At 41.0% G+C, this 18889-nt stretch overlaps 1 protein-coding gene across 6 annotated transcripts in view; it reads right to left on the bottom strand.

Moving 5' to 3' along the window:
- FRMD5 (FERM domain containing 5) overlaps positions 1-15553 on the bottom strand; it is a 330285-nt gene extending 314732 nt beyond the window's left edge. For all 6 annotated transcript variants that reach the window (XM_066341484.1, XM_066341481.1, XM_066341485.1 and 3 more), the window contains exon 1: positions 15264-15553. In XM_066341484.1, coding sequence (XP_066197581.1) covers positions 15264-15365 — 102 coding nt within the window. In that variant the 5' untranslated portion in view covers positions 15366-15553. The remainder of the gene's footprint in view (positions 1-15263) is intronic.
- Between the last annotated feature and the right edge of the window lie 3336 nt (positions 15554-18889).

The raw sequence follows: 18889 nt of genomic DNA, 5'->3' as shown, positions 1-18889 counted from the left end.
ATGACAAAACTAGTAAAATTCAACATAAAATTTTAAAATGTTACCTGGCCACTGACTAGCTGTTTGACATTAGGTAAGTTATTTAAATCTCTGAGCCTCATTGTATTCATCTGTAATTAGGGACAATAATATTTTCTATTAAATAGGTAGGATTAAAGCAAAGAGTACACACAAAGTGTTTTTCACAGAGCCTGAAACACAGTAAGTACTCAATAAATTTTTAAATAAATCAATTAAAACATATTACCTTTAAAGTATATAATATGGACATTATACTAAATAACTCTAAAACACAATAATGGCATCATTTTATGATATGCTTAATGTATCAGTACATTAATTTTAATTGCAATTATGTCAGAGAAACAATATAAGGAGAGGAACAGGGAGCAATAGAAAAAATAAGAAGGCAAAAACAGACTACTAAAATAACATTTCTAAACCCTTCATCTGTCTTTTATTAGACTAAAATTGACTTTATACTATTTTCAAGCATCATGTCAAAACTTATCTACTTATATTTTTAATAGTTTTTATTTATTGATTTTAGCAGAAGATGGGAAAGAGAGACAGACAGAAACACAGATCTGCTCCTTACTGCCCTGACCAGGGATCGAACCAGCAACCTCTGCACTTTGGGACAATGCTCCTCTAAACCAGCTGAGGCATCCAGCCAGGACAAAGCTCATCTACTTATAAATAATCCTACATAATTTTGAAAGTAACTGGGTCCTAATCAAGTGATAAAACTCTCTATAGTCATTCTGAACCATAAATCCTTACTAAATATAATAAACATTTGCCCAGGAAAAGTAATTTAATCACCTTTAAAAACTGTGTATTATAATTATAGTCACAAGAAATTATAAAACTATATAATATAAAGTCTCATGTATCCTTCACCCAGTTTTCTCCAATGGTAACATCCTATATAACTATATTACATTATCAAAACCAAACAATTGATGTGTAAAGTACAGCTATAATTCACATCATAAAATATACTTTAAAGTATACACACGGTTATACTCTAAAGTATACAATTCACCAGTAACAAACCACCTTTTAAAGTCACTATAAGCCTGACCAGGTGATGGCACAGCAGATAGAGCACTGGCCTGGGACACAGAGGACCCAGGTTAGAAACCCTGAGGTCATCAGCTTGAGTGCGAGCTCAGCAGCTTGAGTGTGGGATTCTAGACATGACCCCATGGTCGCTGGCTAGAAGCCCAAGGTCGCTGGCTTGAACAAGGGGTCACTGGCTCAGCTGGAGCCCCCCAGTCAAGGCACATATGAGAAAGCAATCAATGAACAACTAAGGTGCCACAACAAAGAATTGATGCTTCTTATCCTTCTCCCTTCCTGTCTCTCTGTCTGCCTATCTCGCTAAAAAAAATAATAAATAAATAAATAAAGTCACTATAACTCTAAAGACTAGAAAATCTGATGTTCATTTTTAAAAATCTATATAGCTTAAATCAGAGGCAAGTTTAATTTGCATTATTAGTAATCCTCTTTATCAGAGGTCATATTTTCATTCATGCACATCTACAATCACCCTTTATTGAGCCCCCAGGTAAGACCTTAGATACTAATAGTACAAAAAGATTTCATCTCTGCCTTTCAAACAGTCTACTGTCCATAGAGAGGCAGACATGTAAGTAAATATTTACATTTCAGTAGGTAAGTGCTATAATAAGATCCCCCAAGGCACTGCCCAGCAACACTAGGGACGGAGTCCACCTGGAATAAGGAGGTGACTTGATGAGAGGCTGATTTCTGCAGCAGGGAGAATAGGAAACAATGCTAAAAGGCTGTTATCTAGTGGGTAATGGGAAACACTTGAAGGACTTTAAAAAGAAACGATCAGAGTTGCATTTGGGAAGCATGTGAAAGGTAGGAACAGGCCCACTGCGCCACAGGAGGGTAAAACATAGACCATTTGGACCACATGCCTGGCAAGCACAAATGAGAGCCAAGGGAGGCAATGTAGGAGACTCTGATGCCTGCCACCACTCAGGCTACAGTAGGGAGAGGAAGACTGAATTCACTGAGCTCCTTAGCATACCTTAAAAACACCTGAACACTTAGAGCTTCGTGCAAGTTCCCATCTCATCCCACCTGACAGAGGAAGCCTGACAAGCGTGTAGTGAATTCAGCTTTGTCATGCTCCAATGAAATATGTCTCTTTCAATAGGCAAATAGCCACGGCCCTGAGAGGCTTCTCTACTCCCTGGGACCACCCTCAACCCTACCTTCATGATTCAGCACTAAACAATGTCTGGCGTGGCAGAGGGGCCTAGATCCAGGCCCAGTGCACTTAGCAGAGTCTTGGTCAGTGAGGGTAGTCACTGTGACTAACTGATGGTTGACTATTTGAAACATCACTCCTACATGGGGGTGAGTCCAGAGAGCTTTTTAAAATCATTAAGCTTCTACTATCATACACAGCTGCAAAAACAGAAAAATGGATTTCAATATCCTTTCATTATCCCAAATCTGCTTTTCCAGATTCTCCTTCTAGATTCTGACCAGGTATTTCTCCATAAGGCTCATCTTGCTCCATCCTGAGGAGCAAGGGAGAAGGGAGGGAGGAGGGAGGAGGGAGGGAGGGAAGGACAAGGGAGGAGGGGGAAAGGCAAGGGGGAAGAAGAAGAGGGGGAGGGGGCAAGGGTGAGGAAGGAGGGAAGAGGAGGGGGAGGGGAGGCGGAAACATCAATTTGTTGTTTCACTTATTTGGTAGATTCTTATATGTGCCTTGATTGAGAATCAGAACTTCAACTTTGGTGTACTGGGATGATACTCTAACCAACTGAGCTACCCAGCCAGGGCAAAATACACAATACTCTTGTGTTAAAATTAAAGGACATATATCACATTGTTTTAGTGTATATTTACATATGTCATGACTGAACATTTTTAACACCTCCGCCTTTTACGTTGGCAACATAAAAGTTGGAGCCACCCCCAAAGAATCTGATCACAAACAAAGGTAGGCTTAGCAATGATGGTAATTAGTAAGGTGACCAACTTTTTTACAATGAAAAGGAGGACAAAAAATAAATTGAAGAAAACAATATCATAAATAAAAGAAACATTTTATTCATTTATTCAATAATAATACACTATAATATGATAAATGCATAATAAAAACATTTGTAATATTTTATATTGTAATTATGCTTACATGCCTATTAATTTTTAATAATAAATGTAAAAGAAAGTACTCATTTAGATTCAAACACGTCACATCACATGCAGTGGATCAACTCTGCCATCGATCGAATATGGACATTTACAGATTAGTCTTCCAATATCAAAAGGAGTACAGGTAGGAGGACACTTTTCGAGGGAGGATGGAACTTACAAAAGAAGGACTGTCCTCCTTAAAGGAGGATAATTGGTCACCTTACAACTAGAAATGATAATAAGAGATTGTATTAAATGAGTAGTCCAAAGTATAAATTAGCATAAAACAAAGGAGATAATAAGAGATGAATAGAAGAGTTTTTATGTCAGAAAAGATGGCAGGAAATAAAATTGTGGAATCTAGGAAGATATAATTTACAGCAAGACAATATAATATCTGTCTCTTAAAAATAATAAGATTGTATAGTACACTTAATATTAAAATTAGAATATAGGTGATGTGTTCTCCTTTACCATAAAAATTATTAGAAAATAATTCTTGATGTACTTGCTGTATTGTGGCTATTCATTTAAACAAGCTTATATAAATTATCCAAGGTATACTTAAAATAAGAGTGTCCATTTTTTTCATATTAGCTATGCTGCTTATAAAATCTGATACTGCAATAGTTGGTTCAGTATCTTATGTCCTGCAGCTACACCAAGCAAACCCCCATTCACTTTTTTTAAAACCTATTTCACATGCATTGAAATATAAAGCTTGGCATAGACTGAAGAAGTTGCACAGTTGCACTGCAGTGCTGGAACTACTTTGTTGTTTTGGGGGGGAGGGGTTGTATTTTTCTGAAGTTAGAAGTGGGGAGGCAGACAGACTCCCGCATGCACCCGACCAGGACCCACCTGGCATGCCCACCAAGGGGCTATGCTCGGCCCATCTGGGGTGTTGCTCCTTTGCAGCCAGAGCTATTCTAGCACCTGAGACAGAGGCCATGGAGCCATCCTCAGCGCCCAGGCAAACTTTGCTCCAATGGAGCCTTGGCTGCGGGAGAGGAAGAGAGAGATAGAGGAAGGAAAGGGGAAGGGTGGTATGTTTTGATCAAACTTTTATCTTTCAATAGCCAGATATCTTCTGAGTGTCTTCCCAAAGAGCTGATGGGATATTCTGTAGTACAGATGAGTGTGTACTGTAAAACTGCAGACTCAATATGCCTCATAACATCCCAGGCATTACTGCTAGTCCGTGGATACCTTCTAACTCACAAACTTCCAATTCCATAATAACTGAGGGGGAATCTTTTGGACTTTTCTGGAGGTAAAAATCTGAAAGAGGGCAGGCTGGATGACTTCTCCATCCTAAATTACCCCTGGAAGTACTTGAGATGCTTAGGTGAAGTGATTAATTCTGCTTCCTTGTGTTGAGATCAATGTTCTTATCTACTTGGCTGGTGACAAACAGATTCTTTGTTACACCTCCTGCCTAGGTGGAATCCTTTGGGACTCTGTGGGGAAAACAGCTGTAGTTAGGCTTGCTCACTCATTTCTTGGCTGCAAGCACTTTACATAACTAGTGCATGAGCACGTGGCACAAAGCCACGTCTGTGTCTCTATGAAAAGCTATGGGGTGCTTTCCCTCCAATGGCGAGTCTCCCAGATTGCTCTCCCGTCACTGTCACTGCGAGGTGCAGTTCCCTGATTCCCTCAGCCTCCATGGTGAGGGGCAGTGTTCTTGATCCCTTGTCCTCCATTGTGAGAAGTGGTTTGCCTTTGCTTATTGGCTCACCTGTCTCTGCAAGCCTCCAATAAACGGGTAATGGCCCTATGCTTTCTCGCTCTGTAGTTTCTCTACCATCTGCCCAAATTCAATGTGAACCTGCCTGGCCTCAGCCACCAGCATTACAGGCTCCTAAAGCCAACCCTTCCTCTTTAGGTGTCAAAATAAGGCTGGGACCCAGATTAGAGGCTCTTGAATTAAATCAGGCTATAGAGAGAGAAGGCTGCATGCCTGACTGTGGAGTGCCTGGATGGAATAACAGACAAGGTTCATAATGATTGGTTGGCTTTTTCTTATTACAAGTTCAGTGAAAGCAGCCAGACATTTGAGTGTGCCCTGGGGCATACTGTTTTGATGTTCCACTATTTCTTTTAGGTCTTAGGCCTGTGGGCCTTTGCTAATTTATCTGGCTCCCATAATACTATTTCACAGCAAGCCTCCTTAATCTCCAACAAAGTGGAGTGCTGGATTGTCAGTCATTCCCCTATTCATCAGTCTTTAGACTAGCCCTTCTTTTTCTCCTTTTCCAGAGCAAAGTAACCTATTAGCATTGGCATGCTGCCGAACACTGATTGCCCAAATGCCAAAGAGTGCTTTCTTGGAGGCTCCCATTCCCAAAACTTTGGCCTGGCATTGTTTTCAGCTAAAAGTGTACCCTGTGTAGGGCTGGGAACTTTGGAACTGGCAGGCCTGGGTTCGCTGGGGGATCCAAAGCAGCACTCCTTTTAGGACTCCACAGATGTTGCATTTCCTCACTGTTAGTGCACAATTTAAGTGGCACTGTATCAGTGTTGGGAAAACAGCTGTGTCAGGCTTGCTCGCTTGCACTTTGCGTGATTAGTGCGTGAGCATGTGGCAGAGTCATGTGTGCATAGCCTGTGTGAGGCTACGGGTAGTTTGACTCAGGGCAGATTGCAGATTGCTTGGCTGCTGCTGCAACGGGCCATTTTGCTATTCGTTCACCTGCAGCCATGAGAAGTGGTTTTCCCCCTGCCTGTTTGCTCTTCTGCCATTACTAGAATCTATTAAACAAAAATGGCCCAATTCTTTCTGACTCCACAGTTCCCCTACCGTCTGCCTGAATCCAAGGTGAACCTGCCTGGCGTCAGCCACCGGCACTACAATCAGTCAAAGGATTTTCAAACACCTAAATGTTGGAATCTGATATTCTCTCTTTTGGTCAGATAACTAAACTGATACCAGAGATGAGGTCTCTTGGAAATGAAATTCACATGTAGTTGCTGCAGCCACAGAATTAAGATTGATATCTGAATTTGCCTTTTCTTTACATGGTGCCATTCCTTTGTGAAGAATCTTAATTTGTGTTATATAGTTTTGGAATTAGATTTAATTCAACATCAGCTTTATGCACGTATTTTTAGTTTAGACTGACTCTTCTGAATATGTCAAGAATGATTGAAATTTGCTGACAGTAATTTTTCCTAGACAAGTAGATTTCTGTTGTTTGACTCAACTGTACCAGAGAGTGAGTTAGATAAACACAGTAAAGACTAAGTATGTTTGGCTTTACCCTTTTTAGCTTTTCTACCTAGAAGTAGCCTGCTATTACCCCAGCCTGGAATGCCCTTGTGGGGAAAACAGCTGTGTTAGGCTTGCTCGCTCATTTACCAGTTGTAAGCACTTTGCACAGTTAGTACGTGTTCATGTGGCAGAAAGCCACATGTGTGTCTCTATGAAAAGCCATGATGTTCTCCCTCTGGGGTGATTCTCCCAGATCAGCGGTTCTCAACCTAAAATATGTATTTCCGATGGCTTTAGGCGACCCCTGTGTTTTGGTCGTTCGACCCCTGCCGGGGTTGCGACCCACAGGTTGAGAACCGCTGTCCCAGAACGTTCTCCAGCCACTGCAAGGTGCAGTTCCCTAATTCCTTTAGCCACCACCATGAGGGGTGGTTTTCCTGATCCCTTGCCCTCCACTGCAAAAAGCAAGTTTTCCTTTGTTCATTCACTTGCCTGTCTTTGCAAGCCTCCAATAAACAGGTATGGCCTGACAGTTTCCCATTCTGCAGTTCCTCTACCATCTGTCCAAATTCCAAGAGAACCTGCCTGGCCTCAACCACCAGCATTATAGCCCTTTATCCCTCAGAGCCCATTTTCTGCTTTTGGAACTCTCTTATGACCTAGTTCAAGTCTCACTTCCCTTGAGAAATATTTACTAACTTTGAGTCCCCGACAGTTGTACCACCACAACATACCACCTTGTCTTAGCCCTGAATTCCAGGGTGTTTCACAGTTTGCTGGTTGCATGTTTGCAGTCCCTCAGCCTTCAGGGGCCTTTACTCCTTCCTACTCTCCAAAGGCTTTAAGTTGTGAAGGTTTTTCTTGAAAATCAACATACAAGTATAATCATATTGTTTTAGGTCAGGGAACACAAAAATGAAACTAACCAATAAATACAAAAACATCAAATTATGACCCACTGTGGGATCTTTAGACTATTGCCCAATTGAAGACAGATAAGCATATCTACAAGGGTAGAGAATTGGTATGGACATTGCAAAGAAAATCAAAAGTTAGAAATGTGATATTGAGTCTTGGCTTCTTTCTCACCTTTTTTATCCAGTCAATCAACAAGACCCATCAACTTTATCTACTAAATATCTATATAACCCAGTCGTAGTGAGTCTCAAACCTCAGCAAGCATAAGATTCACAGGAATGACTTGTTAAAACAGATTGCCGAGCCCTAGCCCCCAAGTTCCTGATTCACTAGGTCTGCAGTGGAGCCAAGGGTTTGCATTTCTAACAAGTACTCAGATGAAACTGATGCTGTTTATCCTGTTTATGACATACTTCGAGAAGTCATCTGCTTTACTCTATGCCTGACTCTATTCCCCTTGCTTTTAATAAGGTTCACAATTTCCACAAAAGGAAAAGAGCCCCTGAATTGTGATGCAGTAAAATGTCTCTAGTAAGGGCAGAGTAGCTAGGTTTGGTCCTGATCTTGAATGGTTTCCTTTGGTGGGCAGTGGTTATCTGAGGCTTTGAAATGACCCTTAACATACAGGCATGAATCCTAAAGTTTTTCTGGAGTCGTCTAGAGAAGTGATTTCAACCTTTTTACACTTGAGGACCAGTGAAAATAGGAAAATTATTTTGGGGACCACTAAGGCAGAAATCACCCTGAGCATAAGTGAATTTGACAAAGATCACTGGGTCTATAACCTTCACAACACTGGGATGGTTAACTCTTTTGCAGATGGGCACAAAATTTCTGGCAGACCAGTCTGTGGGACACAGTTGAAAAACACTGGTCTAGAGTGTCTCTATATATGGACCAGCAGATGTGGTCATGATTATGCAGAGAGTTAGAAGTAGAGGAGGGGGGGGGAATGAAAGTAATAATCCCTGTCAAAGGGATGTTTTCTGTAGACAACTGAATGGAGCTATTGTACACAAACTCAGTAGTTGCCAAGCATGTGGCCTAATTGTTTTGCCTGTATGAGCATGGCACGGAAGGATCTATTTTTTTTATTTCATTCTATTTTTTCATATTAGAGATGAGATGGATGGAGAGGAAGGGGGAGAAGGAGATTGATGAAGAGAGGGGAGAAGAGAGAGAGGGGGGAAGAGAGAGAGGGGGAAAAGAGAGAGAAGGAAGAAGAGACAGAGGGAGGGAGAGAGAGAGAGAGGGAGAGAGAGAGAGAGGGAGAGAGAGAGAGAGAGAGAGAGGCAGAGGGAGGAGGGAGGGAGGGGAAGAATAGCAAGCATCAACTCCTAAATGTGCCTTGACCAGCTAAGCCTGGGGTTTCGAACTGGTGACCTCAGCATTCCAGGTCAACACTTCATCCACTGCACTACCACAGGTCAGGCTGGAAGAATGTCTATCAAGGGCTTGATTCACACAAGTTGTGTTTATTTTGACATTAGCAAAAGCCTAGAGAATTTGAACCTAAGAGTCTTTACAAATTCCCACCTTTTATATCTAGGATATGATACAATTAACTTGGAAAGACAACAAAGATAAAACACCATTCTTAGAAATAGTACAGCAATTAAAATTGGTGAAAGACCAATGCAAGGGCCCTATCTTATTCAAAATATTGACAACAATAATGTGGATCACAAGGAGACCCTGGGAGGCAAGCAGTCCATAATTTAAATCTAGAGGTTGGCCTCCCACCGAAACTGTTCTCCCTAATCTATCTTTTGACTTTGCCTACATTTAAAATGTTTGTAAAAGTTCAAAAAGTTGTATTGGCCACTAGGGTCTAGGATCTTCAAGGAATGGAAGACCCGACTATGATGGACATATGACAAGGTGTTTTGCCTGCTTAAGGAAAACACTCTTCACTCTACAACATGGAAATAGAGGTGCTTCAGTACTCTTCATATTTCTCAGCTACATGAGAAAACCATTAAGGTGGCTAGCCTGAGCCCCAAAGGTCAAAGGCCAGAGAACAGAGGGGCAAGAACTGTCACCTGGCTCCAGGAAAGCAGCACTCTCCTCCCTTAAACAACATGTAAGTCAGATACAGAAGGTTGTAAGGCTGCAGCCAATCCTCCACTATATTCACATCTGTTGTACAAGCTCTGGCAAGGCACAGTTGAAGAAGAGTAACCTCCCAAGAAGCTTTTCCATGAAACAAGGTCTGCAGAGTCAAACAGAATGTTACAGATGAGGCTATCAGAGAGACTATAAAGTCAGCTTAAAACGGACATAATTAGAAACAGGTTGAGAGCATCGCTTACTTCCCGTTGGGACAAAAGGTTAGAAAATGAGGCTGTTAAGAGCTTGTTTTATGTGATACTGACTTAGGGGAGAGGAGTAAAGGAGATTTCTGTGGCTGGAGAAATACCTTTACTCAGTAGCTTAATATTACCAGACTTCCTCTATGAAGCACTGTACTACACAGTATTCATTTGAAAAGCTTGAAATCCTAAAAGATAAATTAAAAAATCATAGAAGCTATAGACTAGAGCTGCACTGATTCAATAAAAGATAATTGTAAAAAGTTACCAGATACCTCAAAGGTTCCATAAAATACCATATTTACATAGTGTACTTCTCATCAGGGAGTGGGGTTGCAGAGCAAAATGCTTTGGAAATGGATGGGTTGAAACTATAAAAAGGGTTATACAGTTGTTAGGAAATGTTTGTTTTCAGGCATAAGAAATTTTAGTGTTGAAATTAACACAGCAATGGTGTAACACAAACAAATCAGAACAAATGTTTATTTGACGATAATTATGTAAAGCATTGAACTAGGTATTATCATTCTTAAGGCTTAAGATTTATACTTTTCTCTTACTCTCTCCCTTAGAAGTTCTAAAATATAATCTACCTGAAAATAAAATTTTCAAAATAATAAAACAGTTTAATATAGTTATTATATCATTAGTAAATCACTTCTAAAATTAATGCCTTGCTTTCTCTTATTTTGAGTTACATATTTTAATACCTATACATAAACCACTACAAACATGTAACTAAAATGACTACTTTTTTGTCTTTAGGTTGTCTGGATTTATTTTGGCAAATATATTTTTTATTTTTTAAGTGTCACATTAATGGTAGCACAGACATGATAAACAAGTCTCTGGACAATGTAACTAACAGAAGACTAAAAAACCAATGCTCTTTTATTTTACACTATGTTGAATTGCCTCGTGTAGCATATTCATTCCAAGCATTTTATAGAATGCAAATTCATACAAATACGGTTGAGTAAAATCTGCTGTAGTGAATGCTTCTAGGTTTCTCTTGGACGCTACTGACATTTTCTCTAATAGTACTTTTTCAAACTGAAAAAAGAATGAGCAAAAATACACATCTAGAATTTACCTTCTGTACAAAAAAGTCCAATTTGTATTCATTTTATATATTAAATGTTTTAATATACAAATTAAGAAACAGAATACAAGTGCTGTTAGGATTCTAGAAAGCTAATTTTGGAACTATTTTAGTTTTAAGAATTAGTCTGACTTGTTATTGTAACTGAGATCCTGAGACAGCATAATTGCTTTTTAAAATAAAATTTTAAAAAATATTCATGAAAATACAAGTTTTTTGTTTTCCTTTGTGAATAAAATCATCCAAATTCTCTAACAACTTTCCTTTTGCTTTAATGAAACCAAGGATTCCACTTAGCAAATATGAAACAGTTCTTAGAAAAGACAAATCACAGTCCAGACAATAAGTGCCCCTCTAAAGCCAAAGACAGTAGGCTAGAGGGGAAGCAAACCTGAACTCTTAAAATAAAGAATAGTTCTAATGAAGATTCCAATCATCCCAGCCATGGATTTTACAATCTCATTGTGATTTATAAGAATCCTTTTAAGGTAATTTACAGCTTAAATAAAATATTTCTCAATTCTGTCTTTGATTTGTATAGAATAAGGCACAATGCAAGTATAGTATATTACTCTGTTTAAATGTTCCTTATTATTTATAATATTTCCCAATAATTTTCTCTTTACTGTGAAGTATTCATATTCCCATTTTATAGATGAGGAAATTAAGGTACAGACAGGTGAAGTGACTTTGGGAGTCAGAATAGCTAGAGGGAACAAAGATGGAATTTAGAGACCAAAAGATCAAAGTTTAAATATAATACAGCCACCTACTAGCTTTGAGCAAGTCCCTTAATCTGGACCTGTCTTTCATTTGTAAAATGAGGATAATACCACCTACCTCTCAAATGGCTGATATCAGATATAAGCAAAACACGTAGCTGATAGCCTACTACAAAGTTAGCCATTCAACAAACATCAACTTTTCAACCAATCCACGATCCCATTTTCTTCAGCTGGTACATGGGTATAACGTTGTTATGAGGTAATATAACATAGGTAGAGTACCCGGCAAATACAGGGCCCAATATATTTGTTCTCTCCCCTAATACTACATTCTCTCCTTTACCGTAGGTCCTACAGTTACTAAGTGGCTGAGCCACAATCAAATCCAAACCTTAGTTCCACTATAGAACTGCCTCTGCACTCACACATTTTATTAATGGTAGTTACCTTATTTAACTTCAAAATGTAATTTAACCTAGCTATTTAATCAGTAGTTATTTTAATATGTTCCTAGTAAAGTCAAATTTATTTCTAGGGTAGCTCTACTTTTCAATAATCACAAAGTGATTAATATTTCTGACATAAAATATGTATTTTTCAATACATATTTCTACTAGCATTTATGCAACATATAGTCAATATTTTATAAACTACTATAACCTGAAATATAGTTAAAAATCTATTCCTTAGGTTATCACATGCCTAAGCATTTAAATGACTCCATTCGGTGAATTGAATTCAAAGATATTAGGTTAGCTTTTTTATTTCCCTATTTTTCTCCCAAATAAAATAATAAAGTAAGGTAGTAAATGTGGTAAATAAATATAGCTATGCATAAAATGAAATAGATGTGTGAAAAATATGGACCAGACCTGCATTTATGAGACAATGACCTTCAAAACTGGCAGAGAGCTGTTAACAATGCTCTTCACAGGGGAGCAATTACACTACAACCCTCCTATATATACATACTTTCATTTCTCATGGTCTATGAATATATTTGCATATCAGAAAGAATAAAAGCATAGTCTGATAACTGTGACAACCTTCACTGGGAGGACATAAGGCATTTTCATTACCTTAATAATCACATTCTAAATGCCAGATCAGTGTAACTGCTGCAATATGAAAGGCTAGACCAACAGTTATGACAGAATTTCCTACAACTGAAATTAACCAAATGTGGCTATTACAACTCTAACCTAGTGCTACATTTCTGATTGTGTAATACCCTAAGTGGTCTCTAATTATGTCAAGGAGCATTGGAATCCTGAAATAGATACCTTTTTTTAACCAAAAATATGGCATTCACGTCTTTACAGAAAAGGAGTTCAAACTGTCACCAAATATTTTTTAAATATATGGTACTGCAAATCCTAAAATGTTGGGAATATTGCTTTAACCTAGTAAGTAGCTCACAGTTTCTTTCAATCTGATTCAAAATACCCATTGACAAGCACCCACACACACACAGACAGACAGACAGACAGACACACAGAAATGCACAAGGGGAAAAGTTGCTAAGAAAAGCTCAGTTTCTAAATGTTCAGATAAGCTTTATAAACAAAATGTTAATTTCATATAAAATACTATCTTTTCTTACATTTTCTCACGTAAGTAAAAGCAATTCACAATCGTTGTGCTCCAAAACAATATTACATATACTGTACTTTAGAATTTCTGTGTTTTTTAGATTTCATGCAAGAACCATAATGCACAATCATTAACATGTCTAGACAGTGGACACTCACTACAGTATGGTCATGTTACATTAAGTTTAATTTTTTAATTTTAATTTTTAATTTTTCTAAATTTCTATATCATTAAATTATAACAATATAAATAGGACCATCAGGAAAGTAAATACAACTGTACAGTAAGCATAAATCCAATAAGTCCTGCTTAACTTAAAATAGTATTTTCTCAATGGTAATAAAAACTACCCACAACTATATATAATACCAATCAACCAACTTTAAAGGTCCTACTAACTGGGAAAAATTATCAATTGCCTTATTGTGACACCTTAAAACCACAAGATTATCACTAGTGGAGTGGAGACCTGAATTGTGTCTCATTTTTCCTCTACACCTTGGCAAAAGTTAATGACCTGTCCTCGAAATTTCATTTCACCATGTATACCCCAAAAGTATTTTTAGGATTAGTGAAGTCTAAATCTTGACTGCCTGTGATATGCTCCTGTGTAAATGTTTTAAATTTTAAAACAAAATGATGCTTTAAAAGCTCTAGACAATGTTTTCAAATGCAAAAATGTCAACTCAATGTTTCCTTTTCCCTCACTAAAAGAAAATAAAAACAAAAAACTGTAGGTGACACATAAAGATACAACAGAAACAAAAAGTATCATACCATAAGGAAAAAAATACATAACATCATATTGAACTACAACAATCCTTTCACTTGATGGCTAGCATCTTTATGACTGCTTAATTTGTATTCAAATAGCCTTAAAAAGATAATTGTTCTTTTTCTCTACTCTCATGGATGTCTGGCAGCAGTCATCACTCACGCCGAGAGCTGGGTTGGGGCGGGGGGAGTGGAGAGAAGGCTGAACTGAGCACGGAGTCAGCAGAGGCAGCTGCTCTCATCCACTACCCAGCGTCTTTCTCACGCCGCTATTTTCCGCTATCGAGCATTGTCAGCAAAAAAAATAATAATAATGGGGGTGGGGGTGGGGGGGTGGAAAGGCAGGGAGACAAAGAGGGTAGGACCCGAGGCCGACAGTTTTTGTCTGACACATCTGAGGCGAGAAACCCTCCCTGATTTCTTTCTGCAAATAGGGATCAGGTGAGACCCCTCTGGGTCCAACTCAATTGGCTTCTTCAGAAAGAGCAGTTTCCGACAGTGAGTACAAGATCCACCCGACTGCTGAACTAAACACTGGAGCATTGTCAATGTTTTCTATCTCTGACTTTATAAAAAAGGCGAGAGGGCTGTGACTACGTTCCTGGGAAAGACTACTACTCCTGACGTACCACACAGCAGTAGTGAAGAGGCCGGAGGTTGTAAAAACCCCTTCAAAAATACCAGGTCTGTGGAAATGCTGTGCAGCATTATCGTATTGTTGGCGTTTTTTGTAAGTCACCGATTCTTTCTCGCCACTGTCAACCCTCATATCGCTGGGACTTGTTGCTAAATCTTCACCTCACGCCCCCCCCCCGAATTGCCCAACAGAATAAGATTTGGGGAGCGAGCGGCGGCGCGGGGGCTGGGGGGCTAGGTCTTCAACACCTAGAAGGCTGACTGGACTCCTTTCAATAGGCCACTCCGCATGGGCTGCGCGTTCCGTTCTACCTTCGGATTGCTCTGACTCACAAATGCTGGGAGGGAAATTATGACAGTCACCGTTATCCTTCCAACCGAAGAGACCTAAGAAAAGCCTGCTAGCCGTCCTTGCCGGGCCGGAGAGCCAAAGCCTGAGCCCCCCGACGGGGCGGCCGGAGAAGGAGGCTCCAGTCCTGCCCGACACCCTCCGAACGCCCGCGGAAGGTGCTCCCCGCCCGGGATGGCTCCAGAAGCTCGGACACAGCGCCCTTACTCCGGGAGAGAGCAGGGAACGAGTTGGGGGTCCGGGACGCGGGTACTCGCCCGCAGCGGCGTCGAGCGCCCAGTGCCGGGCCCCGAACAAGGGCTCCCGCCGAGGCGCCCTGCAACCGGGCCGTCCTCCGCAGCCCAGAGCGGACAAAGCCCTGGGGTCTGGGGCCGCTCCCGGGCAGCGGCTGTGGGCCAAGTTGGCCAGACTTGGGGGAACGAGGAGGTCCTGCGGGCGGCGCGGCACTGACCTGGATGGTGCAGGTGTACTCGCTGTCGTCCAGCAGCCGCACGGTGCAGCTGTACTCGCGCTCCAGGCTCCTGCTGCTGCCGCTCATCAACCTGCTCAGCATCTTCCCGCCCCCAGAGAGACGCCGCGGCGCTGCGGACCCGGGACCAGGCGCCCCTCAGCCGGGCAGCTCCGCGCCAAACCCGGGCACCTGCACCATCACCCCAGTCGGGTCGCTGCCGCTGCCTCCCGCTGGTCCCGCTCCACCTCCTTCACCTCCTCCTTCTCCGCCACCGCCTCCCCCAACCAAGAGCAGGCGCCGCGCGCTCTCTCTCTCTCTTCAGTACCTCAATGCTGGTGCCTAGCTCGTGGGGCGGTGCCTCGGCCGGAGGGGGCCCAATGAGGGTCAGCGCGGCGGAACCGAGTGGCAGATATTTCAGCCAACCGCAATAATGCATTGGAATGATGGACAAGTTGGCAAAGCAATCATGAGGAAGCAGTCGGAAAGAGCCGAGCCCGACCAGCCCTCTGGCGTCCCAAACGAGGGTCTCTACTACTCCTTGCGATTTCTACAAATGCTGTTTTCCCACCACCCAGGCAGGTGTGGGCACTCGGCTAGATCTACGTCTGCTGTTAATAATACATTTGGACGCTGCTTCGGCGGCTAAGTCTTATACTTTGCAACGCTGTGGCGCCCACCCTCTCGGGAGCCGGGACAGTGCGAGATCACAATACTGGCACCTGCAGCATGCAGGCACCTTCCGCTCTAGACTAGGAGGCTGCCCCCCACCCCACCTGCGCTCTATCCCAAGTCATCCAGACGATCCTCTCTGTCCTAGCCTTCTTATTTTGGAGGACATCTGTTTTACAGCAGCTACTTAAGTAAAAGCTGGAGGGTTTCCGGAGGTTCTTAAGCATCCAGGTTTAAGCCCTAGAAAAACCCTTTCTTCCTAACACCTTTTGCCTCCTTCCTTTTATTTTCAGAAGACAAAAAGAGGAGAATGAGGCGTGCTCCTTCAGGCGGTATAGAGAAGAGGAGATGGATTAGTTCCTTGCACCCTTAGAACTAGAATTATGTCTCCATACAAAACAAAAGAAAAAAAAATTGTCTCCTGCCTTCTGTGACCCCATACCTAAAGACCTCATGTTATTTACAAAAATTTCACTGAGATAAATTCTCCCTCAACATTTTTTTTCGATGGCCTGACCAAGCGGTGGCGCAGTGGATAGAGCCTTGGACTGGGATGCGGATGCCCCAGGGTCAAAACCCTGAGGTCGTGGGCCTGAGCGTGGCCTCATCTGGTTTGATCTAGGCTCACCAGCTTAAGTCCAAGGTCGCTGGCTTGAGCAAGGGGTCACTTGGTCTGCTGTAGCCCACTTATCAAGGCACATATGAGAAAGCAATCAATGAACAACTAAGGTGCCGCAAGGCAGAATTGATGCTTCTCATCTCTCTCCCTTCCTGTCTGTCCCTACTGTCCCTCTCTCTATCTCTTTGTCTCTGTCACAAAAATAATTCTTTTTCTGATGGAAGCAAATACTATAAAAGATTCTTATCAACACAGAACATCAATACTGTGTAATTTAAAAATAATGAAATATGCATAATTTCCTATTATTTTTATTTAAACTGTTCTTGTTTATTTACACACATGATAAAATGAAACCTTGCCCTAGAAAGATATCCAACCTTTAAAGTATGCTTCTTCCCTAGAGTCTTTGGATTCAGTTTTTCTTCCAATGATTTTGCTTGGAACCTTCCCCCAACCTTTTTTTGTAATCACTTCAGTAATCTGGATTGCTTTCCTTTTAGCTGCATTCTCCCTGTAGCAATCAATAGCCATAAGAGGATGTTCCTCTTTTCAATGCAATCCCGGAGGAATTAGTTAAGAACCTAGAACATGTGAGTCCTGGTCGGATTCTAGCCATAAAACCAAGTGTGAGCTCTTCTACTCTGTAGATCTAGTAAGTAGCCTGATGCTCACAACATAATAGGTATCCAATAAATGTTTGTTAAATAAATCAAGTAGAATTGAGAATTATTTTACAGTACCTAAATCCTCAGGGAAGATCTGTAAAGAAACTAAAAGAATTTCTGGAGGGTCCTGGAGATGAGTGACAATAATATGACAAAGTGATATTGTACGAAGCTCAGTTTTGTTGTGTAGTTGAGAGAAGGTAATGAAATTCCAGACAGGCAGAGCTTTTGTTAAAAGAAAAGTTGCTATTTGTTTTAGAATCTCTAAGAGCAACAAAAAGTATCCCAGAAACTAGAGGAAGACCAGAAGTGTGATGGTATGGAAGAGTCTTTAACAGCTTATGCAAATAAGCAGCTTTTAGAATAAAAACGCAGAGCACCACAAATCCTGAAAAGCTCTAAGGAACTGAATGTAATCTTTTTTTCAAAGTAAGACCTTAGATGCAATCAACAGTGATGCGATTGAGGCTGCTATGCCAATGTGTTAAGTAACATTCCTGCTCAGCCTATGAAAACCATGTTAGCTTAGATGCTCACTTCATTGAAAAAACAGTTAAATATGCATCTATGCTTATGCATAATACCCATAAAAAAACTTCAAATTCTCCCTTACTCTCTGATACAAAACATTTTGTGAAGAAAACAGGATGGACAAATAATGGAAGAAAAGCAAGAATATCAGTTTCTGCCCTGGCCAGATAGCTCAGTTGATTAGAGCATCATCCCGAAGCACAGGGGTTGCTGGTTTGATCCCTGGTCAGGGCACATACAGGAGCAGATCGATGTTCCTGTCCCTCTCTCCCTTCCTTTCTCTCTAAAATCAATAAATAAACTTTTTTTAAAAATCAGTTTCTGATTAGATGTAGTTCTCTACAAGGCTTAAGACCAGAAGGGGAACTAAAAAGAAAGGGCTCATATAAAATCAAACTGAGGAACACTTTGTTTCCCTTTGTTTTTCTCAAATCCATTGAGCAGGATGCCCAGGAGAGAAACGGTTTGTTCAACAAAAGGTCTCATGTACCCTTGAGAATCAGTGTCATACTTTCATGAGTTTTTTAGTATACAGGGGCCATATTTAAAGTAAAAGTTCCAACTGCAATGGCTCTGAGCTCCTATTTTCCAAATAATAAAGATGTGAGGCCTCTTTAGAGTTTCTCTCACCTCTTTACTATGGAGGAGTCCTCAGGGGAGGTACTGTTACCCACATATGCCTGAAATAACGGAACTATCCCTGCCTCTGCTTCAAATGTGACATCCCCTGGTGTTCTGGGACACTGAACTCTCCCAGCCAGGGCAATCCTCAGCATTGCCTTGAGATTTGGCAGGAAGGGCACTGCTCTCTCTTGACCAGGATACCACAAACAACAGCCATTCCCTCAAAGTCTCTTCACAGCATAGCTATGATCACTTTTATATAACAATATTCAAAAGGAAAAATAATACAGAGTACTCTTAAGTATGATATGGCTACTCTCAAAGCCCTCATGGCCTTGATACAGACCTGCCCTACGTGTTGACTTCTAGCCTGGGTCTATCTGGTTGAAAATAGCTCCCCTCTCCATCAAGAGTTCTGCGGACCATTGGTATCTAGGCTCAACCCCTGTGAAACTGAAAAGAAAACAACTCTTTTCACCTAGTTTAAGGTCCAATTTCAAAGTTCCATTTTCTGT

This window comes from Saccopteryx leptura, chromosome 6 (genome assembly GCF_036850995.1).
Source record: "Saccopteryx leptura isolate mSacLep1 chromosome 6, mSacLep1_pri_phased_curated, whole genome shotgun sequence".
Lineage (NCBI taxonomy): Eukaryota > Metazoa > Chordata > Mammalia > Chiroptera > Emballonuridae > Saccopteryx > Saccopteryx leptura.
This window is presented reverse-complemented; position numbering and strand designations above follow the sequence as displayed.